General features: G+C 42.0%; 2 protein-coding genes across 2 annotated transcripts; both read right to left on the bottom strand.

The window, feature by feature from the left end:
• Nucleotides 1-864: 864 nt before the first annotated feature.
• On the bottom strand, nt 865-6,202 carry aldh9a1a.1 (aldehyde dehydrogenase 9 family, member A1a, tandem duplicate 1). Its single transcript, XM_073475822.1, has 12 exons — nt 5,997-6,202; nt 5,620-5,788; nt 4,576-4,721; nt 4,067-4,196; nt 3,818-3,952; nt 3,197-3,393; nt 2,876-3,016; nt 2,578-2,766; nt 2,306-2,393; nt 1,869-2,010; nt 1,457-1,569; nt 865-1,359 (listed from the first exon to the last, which is right to left on the bottom strand). Exons 2-12 carry the CDS (start codon nt 5,759-5,761, stop codon nt 1,265-1,267), a joined length of 1,518 nt encoding a protein of 505 aa, XP_073331923.1. The 5' UTR covers nt 5,762-5,788; nt 5,997-6,202; the 3' UTR covers nt 865-1,264.
• Nucleotides 6,203-8,233: 2,031 nt separating this feature from the next.
• On the bottom strand, nt 8,234-11,618 carry tmco1 (transmembrane and coiled-coil domains 1). The gene is made up of 7 exons (XM_073476349.1): nt 11,430-11,618; nt 10,375-10,452; nt 10,221-10,280; nt 10,018-10,064; nt 9,788-9,855; nt 9,436-9,580; nt 8,234-8,709 (listed from the first exon to the last, which is right to left on the bottom strand). The coding sequence occupies exons 1-7, from the start codon at nt 11,497-11,499 to the stop codon at nt 8,611-8,613; spliced, it is 567 nt and encodes a 188-aa protein (XP_073332450.1). The 5' UTR covers nt 11,500-11,618; the 3' UTR covers nt 8,234-8,610.
• Between the last annotated feature and the right edge of the window lie 531 nt (nt 11,619-12,149).

Raw genomic sequence — 12,149 nt, 5'->3', positions numbered from 1 at the left:
ATTTACAGCTCGCAGAAGACAGGAATCTGACCCTGCTTTTCAACTACAACATTTAAAATAAAATAAATATGGTACTGTGGCTCAGGTGGTGGACGTATCTTGGCTCGCTTATAAGTAATGGCTATTAAGTGCTTACAAAATATGAAACTAATGTCAAATTCATGCCCAGTATCAGCTGATGAGGAGGAATACAAGTGCATATTTTCATTTCAATAACACAGAAGTCTAAAAATGTTATGCCAGAATAAATGTTGAGCATGAACGCAGACTCTACATTTGAGAGAAAGCAGTTTGCACTTGTATTTAGCATGAAAAGAGAGGTAATCATTTTTATTTAGCAATACTTGCCTTGTACTGGCAACTAGGGCTGCAACCAACAACTCTTTGTCAACTAATCTTTTGATTATTATCTCAATTAATCTATTAGTTGTTGGCCAATAAAGTTTTATACCGAGTTGAAAAATGTTGATCAGTGTTTCCCAAGCCTGAGATGATGTCCTCAAATATCCTGTTTTGTCCACAACCCAAAGATATTCAGTTTACTGTCATAAAGGAGGAAAGACAGCTGAAAATATTCACTTGGACAGGAAGCTGGAAACAGAATCTGACTTAAAGTCAAATCAAATAATCAAAACAGTTGGTGTAATAGTCGACAATATTCGAGTACATGTGCAGCTCAACTGGCAACATCTGCACCGTCACAAATCATCAGTTACGATATAACAGGTAAAATGAAGATTATCAGTTATTATCAGATATTTGTAAGAATGTGAATATTATGCATGCTTATTACTTGTGTCTGTTGGTTGTTACTTATGCATCACTTATTTTATTCAGAAGCAACAAGCAACCAGGAACACAGGCTTTGTATTGAAAACATTTTATTTCAATAAAGAGGAGTTAGTTGTCCAATAGTGTCTCATAGTTCGGCATGAAGTATAAAAACCTGACAGTTAGTTATTTTCTTCTAATGCTGATTCACAGTCCACTACACACAGTGTTTCTAATTAAGGCTCTTGGTTCTGCTTACACACACACACACACACACACACACACACACACAGATACACAAAGCAGCACATGCAGTTTGGCATCAGGGTTTGTATTCAGTTACTTGCTTCATACTAAAGTAGGCTCACTTGTTGGGTAAACTAAGGAGAGAACAGAAGAAGAACAGATGTCTGGTGCATATTTCTTGACTGAAGGGGGAAGTAAAGTGTTTTAGTCACAGTTCTGCAAGCGGTGTAAACTTGGTGAGAGGAGTTCAGAAGTAGTTCTCGACGTCGCCCATTTCAACAACCACAGTCTTCAGCTGGGAGTAGTACTCGATTGTCACCTGGCCGTTCTCTCTGCCAAAGCCTGGTAAAGCACAGTAGAGATCATGTCAATAAAGAGAATTCAGCTCGTTCACTGCACATTACATGCAATACCATGAATGTGTTTCCTTCCATCCTACCTGAGTTCTTGTATCCCCCAAACGGCACCTCCACAGGGCTGACGTTGTAGTTGTTGATGAAGCAGGTTCCTGCCTCCAGGTTTTCAGCCACACGATGGGCTCGAGAAATGTCCCTGCGGGCAGAGGCAAGGAGTTCAGATTTTAAGCACAAATAAAGTCTCAATAGTTTGAATGCAACTTAAAAGTTAAAATGCTTCTGAATCTTCCCTCCAGCCTCAGAGACAAATATTGCACAATTCCATTTTGTAACGCCTCATTTTTTTATTGGCTGCTTTGTGGAAATTCTGAACCGCAGCCACACTTTAAACCCATTATCTTCAAGAGCAAACCTTCAGCACTATAAATCAGTGGTTGCAACAGACTGCTGAGTCATGATAAACTCAAGTGTGCGCCCTGTATGTCCTCTGCTGACCTGGTGAAGACTCCAGAGGCCAATCCAAAGGTGGTGTCGTTGGCCCTCTGGATCACTTCTTCCTCTGTGTCGAAAGGCAACACGGACATGACGGGGCCGAAAATCTCCTCCTTCACGCAAGTCATGTCATCTCTGCAGTTATCTGTGCCGGGAGAAAGGACTGGCTGTAATATATGGTGCATACACAAAACTTGCAGGTGGTGTAAAAGCTGACTCAGATTAAAGGAACAGTTCACCCAAAAATGAAATGGGTGCAAGGGTGCACAAGTTCTTTGTCTCGTTTCAGTTGTTTAGGAAGGTGCTGTCTTGCTGTGAAGCTCCAGAAATGTTTTGTGGACTACAACATTTAATCCGACGGGATGCTAGTGAGCAGATAATGACTGAATTTTCATTTTTGGGTGAACTTTTCCCTTAAGTGCTGGTATATCATCACTTACCAAGTACACATGGTGACATGTAGTACCCCCCTTTCAACTTGGGGTCACTGGGGACAAGAGGCTCTCCTCCACAAAGCACATTGGCTCCCTTGAAAAAGACATATTTATCAAATGACTATCAGAACTACGACTACTTCATGTTAGTAAAAGTCCTGGAGGTGATCAAAGCTGATTCATTCTTGATAAATGCCTCTCCACAGTTGCTTCATTATCCTGCAGGGACCATTGAAGTTTTCCCTAATCTATTGATCAGATAAGTCTAATAAACACACCTCCTTCTTGGCCTGGTTGACATATCTCAATGCCTTCTCCAGCTGTGGTTTGCTGATAAGCGCCCCCATTCGGGTGCCGTCCAGCAGAGGGTCGCCCACAGCGATGGCCTTGGTCCTCTTCACCACCTCCTCCAGGAATTTGGGCAGGATCTCTCTTTGCACAAACACTCTGGTCCCATTGCAGCAAACCTAAGCAATGTAAAGAGAAACTTGCACCGGTCAGAGCTGACAAAGAATGTACAGGGTCAGGTTGACATCACAACACAACACAATATGTTGAGTGATTTAACTGTCTCACCTGTCCCTGTGTCAGGAAGTTTGCCATGAGTGCTCCCCTCACTGCGTTCTCCAGCTCACAGTCTTTGAAGATGAGGAGGGGAGATTTCCCTCCAAGCTCCAGGGTCACCTGCTTCACCCCCTTAGCAGACATTTCCATGACCTGAGTGCAAAGAGAACACACAGGGACAACTAAAGCCTTGTAGAGCAGTTACAAAATGTCACCTGGGATGCTGGATATTGTGGTTGAAGGGGAGGTCGTCTGGGCTTGTACGATGCCCATGTTCTCTTTAGTTAAGTTGACATTTTGGTAAAAATCATAGCACTGTGCTGCTCTCTGTACCTTTTTGCCTGTTGGCACACTGCCAGTGAAGGAGACTTTGGCGACCGTCGGGTGTTGGCAGAGCAAGGTGCCGGTCTCTGCTCCGCCCTGCACCACACAGAAGAGCCCATCGGGGACCCCCGCCTCTTTGTAAATCTCAGCCAGAATGACAGCCGTCACAGGGGTCATTGGAGAGGGCTTGAACACCATGGCATTACCTGAACACAACAGGTTGCCCTTATTAAAAAGGATCGTGGTGTCATATAAAACCTTGAGTTTCTCCACTTTCAAAATGAACCTCTCTTTGTCCATGGCGTCAAATATCCTCTGACCCGCTCCTGACCAGTTGACTTCACAAGCTGTGACATACAGTAATGCTCATGTAGTGAAGTGAAACACAATCCAGAGTGTGCAAAGGGTCTTTTATTTTGAAAATTGACCGGATCCACTATGCCGTTCCTGTGTGTGACTGCCTGCCTGGCTCGATCTGCTCTGTGCAGCTTTGACGCAGTGTATTGTCTGTGGACCAGAGCTGAGAGCTGCTTCTGGAACACATCATGCCGCGCCTGGCGTAATCACGGGCTTTGTGTAGAAATGCAAAAAACAGAAATGCCCAGAGGAGTCCGGAGGTTATAAACTCACCACACGCCAGAGCGGGAGCAGATTTCCATGATGCGATCTGGAAGGGGTAATTGAATGCACCGATTCCCACACACACACCAAGGGCCTCCCTCCTGGTGTAAGCAAACGCTCCACCAGGAAGCTGGATGTGTTGGCCTTCAATGAACAAAACACAATGCAACTTTAAAATAACACATCACTAACTTTTAGAAACATTTTGGAAAATCACACTTTTTTTTAGGACATACGCAAAACTATTTTTCCCCTCACCTGCAAGTGTACCAGCCAGACCAGCGTAGTACTCAATGCACTGCCAGGCAACATCAATATCCACCAGTGCTTCAGTGATGGACTTGCCGTTGTTGATCACTTCCAGCTTTGCAATCTTCTCCCTTCGTTCCTGTTTATATTGGAAAAACAGAAAGTTGCAAATGCTAAACTTTGATAGGAATTACTAAAATCATACTGCGTCGCAATTTAGGGTTATTCCATGCATTTTAGATTATGCAACGACTGCAACAGATTGAGGGCAAAAGGTCCTCGCTCACATTACATCAAAGAGACACAGCGACACAGACGCACAAAAGTTTTTTTTTGTGCAAATGTAGGGCAGCGGCAGAGGGAGGGGTGGGGGGACAGTTTGTGCTTTTAATGAATAACTACTGTCTCACTGAATGCTTACAACAGTCAGCTCCAATTTATGTTGTGAAACACTGAAATCAGATTGGCTAGTTCCCAGTTACGCAGATAGCGCTGACACAACAGCTTGACCTTCTCACCCTGATAATGCGAGCGGCCTCGAGCATCACCCGAGCCCTCTCCATGCCTGCCATCTTGCTCCATTTGAGGTAGGCACTGTGGGCGCTCTTTATGGCCTCATCCACCTCCTCAGATCCACAGGGTACCATCTGACACAAGACACGGCCTGCGGGGAACAAGATAGACCGTTTATACGCTGGCTGAGCTCTGAGGCACAACACAATAGCTTAACACCTTTTAAGACCCTTTCCATACATCTTAAGACCTCATCGCAACTTCGAGGTCTAACCGGTCACATCAGCGACACGCTTTAACTTACATTTACTAATTATTGATTGTAAGATAGCACAACTAGACAGTCTTAGTTTGTGATAACTCCTCATCAATACAACATAATTTAAATAGGCGGGGTGGGAACGAAGCACGAGAGAATGAACTGAGTGACCAACCCAATGCAAGGTTTATTAGAAAGAAACCATTAGACACCAGAATTTGACCAATAAACACAACAAGAATGAAATATATCAAACTTTGGTGAGCTTCAGGAGGGTCATGCCACATAGCAACTCCCTCACAAACACCCAGTGGTGGAAGAAGTATTAAAATCTGTAACTCAAGTCAAAGTAGCAAAACAACAATGTAAAAATCCTGCATTCAAAATCCTAGTTTTACCTCTAAGAGCCTCAGATATCTATTTAAATTAAACCATGTGAGGAGTTAAGATGGGAAATGTCTGGTAACAACTCATGACTTTACCTATTTGGATAAATACACATTGAAAACAAGCTATAACATGTAATACCTTTAAGAGTTTGTAACACTTGTAACACTTTGTAACACACCAGTTGAATAAATGCAGCAGGAAAGTTTCCACCTTTAAATAAAGTTTCCTCCTCCACTGAGGAAGAAACCAGGGAGGGTTACAGTTGCATAATAACGCGTCCTCATGCTGACCCACCACTGACCTACGAGCCTTTAATGTTAAACCGGGTCTGGATTCATTTATGTCTTCAATAAGAGTTAACTTTAAACCCTGAACCACTGCTTTAATGTGCTGTATTTACCAGTCGCAGGCTCAAACACGGGCTCTGCGCCTTTCTCCTGCCGAGGTTTGACCCGCTGCCCGCCCCAGAAGTTCAGATGATCCGTGACCACCACGGTTCCGGTGGAGGCTCCGGGCATGGTGTCGATGACAGACTGGGCCATGGTTTGTTTTTTGCAGAGGGAGTGGACCTGCAGGAACACAAGGAAAGACAGGAAAGTGAGTGAAACCCAGTTTGCAGAAAACACCCGCTCCCCGTTATGAGAGTTAACGGTTGCTTTTAAGCTAGCTGCTCGGCGGGAGCTAGCTTAGGAGCATTTAGCTGAACTAGCGTGAAGAGAAAGCAGAAGTCGAGTTAAAAAACAGCGGTGAATATGAGAAATGTGCTGTCAACCTTACCGCTGGTGCTTCTGCAGACGGACTGGTCGTAATGTCGACGGTGGGCGGCGTATGGAGATCAACTCACCGCCCCTACAGCGGCGAGACACGCCTCATCACGCCGACAGAGAGGGGGGGAGGGCCGGGGAGACGAGCTGCTGCTTCGGCCTCTGCTGTTTCTCCCGACCGAGCCAAGATAACAGAAACACGTTTAGAGGACAAAATGTCCACTCCTTCATTCAATGTCTACACATTTAACAGCCTGTCCTGCTCAGGGGTGGAGCAGTCCGCACAGCAACACGGGGACTGTGCAGGGGCGGAACTAGACTCATACACGGGGTGCCCCGAGGCTTTATCAGGGGTGCACATACTGATAAAGGAAAATATCATGCTACTCTAACCTGGTACCTAAAGTACGGAAGCCCTAAAGGGCCACGCATTCATACGTTTTATTTCCTCCTTTTTTCCGAGATAACGATATAATTAATTCGAGATCTCGAGATAATGACTGTGATATGATAGGCCTGAGATTATGGAGACGCCCGGGACCTCGTAGCTGGTCAGCTATGTAGTTAACGACGACGTCAGGCTCACTTAGATTGCGCCGCCGATATAGCTGAAGCCTTGCTAACTGTCTTTTTAGATTTACGCACACTAATGTCTTTATTATCTGTAATAGCAAGGCATAATGCTATTTCAGCCTGTCAGGCCTTGATTGAAAAGATATGTGACGCGGTGATCGATATGCTCCTGCTCCTCTGACATTGCTACACTGAATGATGTTTCCTGCAATGATTTAATATACTACACTATCGTTTTGTTTTCTCAAGATCTCAAATTAATTATATCGTTATCTCGGGAAAACGGAGGAAATAAAATGTATGAATGCATGGCCCTTTAGGGCTTCCGTACTAAGGAACATGCCTTCTTGACAATTTTCATAACAAATAGTTACAAATACAATCAAAATACAAGGCAAATATAGAAACAATAAGAAACAATAAAGTACTATATACAATATACAAAACACAATAAAGTACTATATACAATAAAATGCTTAAGTAGTTATAAAATAAAATAAAATGCTGAGGTATCGAGGAGTAAAGTGGAACATAAGGTGCAAGAGAATATGGTGCAGTTTTATTTACAGTAATAATAATTTAACTACAGTAATAATAATTTAAGATTATTTGTGATCACTGTAGTCATTAGCAAGACATGGGTCCCCCCCACAGACCCGTATATATATATGTATATATACACACACACACACACACATACATATATATATGTACATATATATATATATAGTACATTGCCATAAAACCGAACCAAAACAATTTTTAACACCTTTTGAAGACACCAAAATCTTAAGCGTAGAAGTATGACATTTTGACTCAACAGTCAGGGAGACTACATTTATTTTACACACCAAATAATGGTGCGATGTATGTTAACACAAATATCTATATTATTCATTTAACTGCAAATAATTTGTGTAAGTGAACATTGTCAGTTTTACGATATCAATAAAAAATACCATAAAACTGAACAAATACTCCGAGAGAAGATTAATATGTTATTTTGTTATACTGTACTTTGTAGGAGGCATTCAGTGATCTTCCACATTCCTCCTCATGGGGGCAGTGTTGCACAGAATTAGTGCTGCATATTGCTTGATGTGTATTTGTGTGTGTTTGTGTACGCATATGTGTGTGCGCATTCTTCAAGACAACAGTCAAGACACAGTCGAGCACGTCTGCAGTGGGCCAGGCAACATGTTGGTTGGACCATCCAGCAGTTGTTGTCAGTTCACTGATGAGAGCAGGATCCCCCTGCATCTGAATCATGTTTGGAGGTGTTGGAGTGAGCGCTATGCAGCTGCCAACATGGTCCCAAATCCTAGAGCTGGAGGAGGTGGCGTAACGGTGTGAGTCAGAATATATGATATTCTGGTGATCTGGTGTTTGTCAATGGACCTGAACCCCACAGACCATCTCTGGGACCAGTTAAAGCGCCGCGTCTAGGCCCGTGACCCACCATCACGTGAGCTCCAGGAAGTCCGAGTTGCTGTCGTTGAGTGGAGCGTCTACAGCAAAACAATATTCTACCTCAAGTGAGGAATATGAGCCAAAGATGAAAGGCTGTCATCGATACACGTGGTGGGAAAACCTCTTTTTGACTTTTTGTTGATTATCAAGTGTGAGGACAAAGGCACATAACTGAAAAACTTAAAAAAATGAAAATCACAACAAAAGTATTATCATAAAACTTTATTAATATGTAAGAAATGAGGATACATACAATAATACTGATGAATGGATCAGATTTTACTGCCAATTAATCATTAAAATCCCCAAAACAATGCGTGGCATGTGCTGAATACAAGTTAGACGTTTGTATCCTTTGGTAATCAACGTAATTGAGAACAAATTATTCCTCTAATTTCTAAATGAGACAAAGTTAAATAACCAAAACATGAATAAGAAATCGAACACGGTAGTGTAGCTGCGACAGAGAAGGCGTGGCTCTAGCACTGCAGGAGCAGTTGTGTCTGTGCTCTGATGAGGCAGCCATGACTGCACACAGTCGCAGTGCAGGAACAGCACTTGAGCTGGTGTGATGATGATGATGATTAGGAAAACTTGGCTGCTTGCGGAGGAGGTCCCAGGAAGCCTCCAGCCTGTTTTGTTGCAGCTCTTGAGGGTGCGAGACCGAGCATCTTCTGGATGTTCTGGAGAAAAGACGCAAAACGCTTTAATGGGTGAAAAGCAGAACGCGGTGGTTTTGGACTTTTCATGGGAATTTCAGACACAGGAAAAATATTCTATTTGAAGAAGACAGAAAGAGCAAAAGCGACTCGACCTCAAGAACAGAAAGGCTGTGAAATACTGGATATATTAATGATGTGGTTAAAGGTGCAATGTGTAAGAATTTACTACCTCTCAGTCGTTATCTACTCAACACCATGCCGATGGAAAGTCGGGTGAAGTTTCGTAGTCCGTAGTATTGCGGCTGTGTGCTAATGCTTTTAGCTTAGCAGCTACAGCGAGGATTTGGCTTTAAAAAGGGTGTCACTAATGTCTCTTTAAATCAATTCGGGCTCTCGGGGCTTCTGGAGACTTGGATTACACCAGACGAGCTGTATCAAGCCATTTTATGTCCCTCTCTTTATATTTTAAATCAAGTCTCCAGCTGCTTCAGTTGTGCAGGAGAATACTGCAATGCTGTTTTGCTGTGAAGCTCCAGAAATGTTTTGTTAACTACGAAACTTCAGCCACCTCTCCATCAGCAGTCTCATTGTGTGGACATAATTGTAAATTAGCATGCCGACAAACTGAAGTGTTAGCTCAGTTAACAGTCTGATTCCCAAGCCATGAAATCTACACGTGTCCAGTGGTCTACAGTAAAAGGAATCAACCCAATCCGGATGTAAAGTTGTTGCAAGTGTCGAGGTTACCTGTCTGATGGACATGGTGCAGAGGATGTAGAGGAAGATAAAGGAGCAGTCTGTGTAATCCTCGCCCAGCAGGTTGCGGTGCGACAGCCCCTGGATGTAGGACAGCGGCACGAACGGCAACTTGGCCACTACTCTTCCATCAAAGCTGAACAAAAAAGAGGACGACAGTATGAGAGCAAATATACATACAAATATATCTGTATTGCTTTTTATTTACTTTAAACGCAAACAGAAACCGTTGAGTTCTCAGTGGCCAGCAGATTTAAAGTCATCAACATTCAAACTTTTCTCCTTTTTCTTTCATTTAGTTTGACTTTTAAATGAAAAGGTGAAAAATATGACATGAACTTACATGGAGTTGAACATGCCCATCAAAGCTGTGAAGCAGAAGCCGATGGCGAACATGGACTTCATGCGCACCTACAAACAAACAGGATTAAACATGAAATTAGATTACAAGTATTTATTTTATATTAATGATGTAAAAGTGTAGTTACGCCTGTTAATATCTCATTTCATGACAGTATATAAACAGACTTATCTCTCAGCTTAAACATATCGATTGAAAACAAAGTGTCTCACCATCGACAAGTCTCTGTTGTTGTTCTTCAGTTTCTCTTCTTGTCTTTCTGTAACACATTCAGAAGCATAAATCACCGTCAGTGTCAGTGTCAGTGTGAGGAAAAGGGCTGTTCATGAGTGTGTCGAGTTTTTTCCTGTTCAATTTATTAATGTTTGCTTTGACACAACTTCGTATTTTGCCAGTTTGTTTACAGGCTTCTTACCAATTTTCTTCTTCTGTTGACGTCCTGCAGATTCTGTGATGGTTTCCTTTTTCTTCTCGACTGATATCAAACAAGAAGCAGACGATGCATTAAACAGTCCGAACAGAAACATTCAACAGAAACAGTAGTTGAGGTTCACGTATGAGCTACTTACGTTTTTTGCTTTGTTTTTCCACTTCAGCCTTTAGCCTCTTGTATTTTTCAGTGCGATACACTAAAACCCAGGTAATACCTGAGCAGAGACAGGAAAGAAGAGGTTTGTTTGTAAATGTAATTAAACTTCTGGACCAGTTCTACTATGGTGCAACATACTGTATACTGCGAGATGATATAAATTTGTCTGATTTTTTTTTTCTAAGGACCTTGTTAGATCAGCAAACAGCACTTTTCATACTGATCAATACATTCTTCATATTTTTCAACATATACAATCATATTCACTGTATACATATCACACACTCCTGGTGCGGGGGTGTTTATTTGTTGACATTGCTTAAAAAAAGCAGTTTTCTTCAGTCAGATTTTAAGCTGCATTGAATTCACAATCTGTTTTCTTGAAACATCAAAACCAAAAGACAATTGGCAAATATAAATAAAAGACATGTTTTTAGTCTGGATTTTTCCTTCATTAAGGAGTTTTACTCAGCCACTGAACTAAAGCTGAATCCCAAGGGGGAGGATTTTAAAAAGCACTGTTGATTGAGCGTCGAAACAACATAATACAACACAACTAGGTGGCAAAATCTCTTTTGGAGGCTCAGATCAATGAGAAGAAGCATCTAAATGCCAACTTACAAAGTCATATCAACTTATTTGAACAATTAAACATCATAATAATTAAAATTATTAATAAAAAATTCTCCTCTAATTAGTATGGCTCAATGCAGTGGACGATTTTTCCCACGGGGGATGAACAGAGCATTATTTATACCTGCATTAAGACTTTTATTGTGTTATTATGTTCACCGGAAGTTGTATTTCTTGCTCTGAATGACATTAGCAACCATTAGCTTGGTTAGCTAATTTCACTCGCCACCTATCAAACTGCCGGTACACGACAGCATCCACATTCACAGTTCATAAACATTACAATATTAACATGCCGATGTTTCTCCGTATTGTAATCCGGAATGGTGTCAAAACAAATCGTAACAATGACTTTCTCAGTCGATAGTAAAACACCTTCTCGCTCCAACAGATTTCACTCACCTTCGGCTAACAGCGCCGTGCAAACTGAGATGAACACGATCAGAATAGTGTCGGCGAACATGGTGCTCATGGTGGTTCTGTCCCGTCGACCCGAACCGCAGTGACAAAACGTCTAATGTGTGTTAGAGATTACACGCCGAGCACATTACACGGATCACTGTCAGCCTCGTAAGGCTAGGTCAGCGTTAGCGAGGAGGCGTGGGAACCACTTCCGGGTCACCGGCCTCAGCCGGAAGCGAAACATTCATACGGCACAATACAACTGTTCCATTTAAAAACGACTAATTTTAATAAAATTAACACATTAACACATAGAGATGCTTTTGTACATGCCGAGATTCAGTTGTGAGGTCGAGTATTGTTTTTCATTACATTCCGTATTTCTATTTTTGTCCTCCTTATTCGCTATGTTAAATAAAACGAGGAGAAACATGTCGGTGGTCTGAAAAATAAAGAAGAGTTTGGGTTTTTTAAACGACGAAGAAAATGAGGCTAGTTCCGCTTATTAAACAAACACGTTATCGGTATTTTGTGGTATAAAAACATCACTATCTTATAATGCAGCCATGAGGTTCACCTAAAAATATCAAAATAGCCCATACATTGAAAGCAGGGCTGGTCAAAATGCAAAATCCACCAAGAAACCCTCTTAAACTCACTTATTCACGTCATATCTTGTTTAATTTCTACAAAAAATAAAACTTTCAAAGTGAAGCATTG

The sequence above is a fragment of the Pagrus major genome, chromosome 11 (assembly GCF_040436345.1).
Source record: "Pagrus major chromosome 11, Pma_NU_1.0".
Taxonomy (NCBI): domain Eukaryota; kingdom Metazoa; phylum Chordata; class Actinopteri; order Spariformes; family Sparidae; genus Pagrus; species Pagrus major.
Note: the sequence above shows the minus strand (reverse complement) of the source record. Positions and strands in the feature narration are given on the sequence as shown.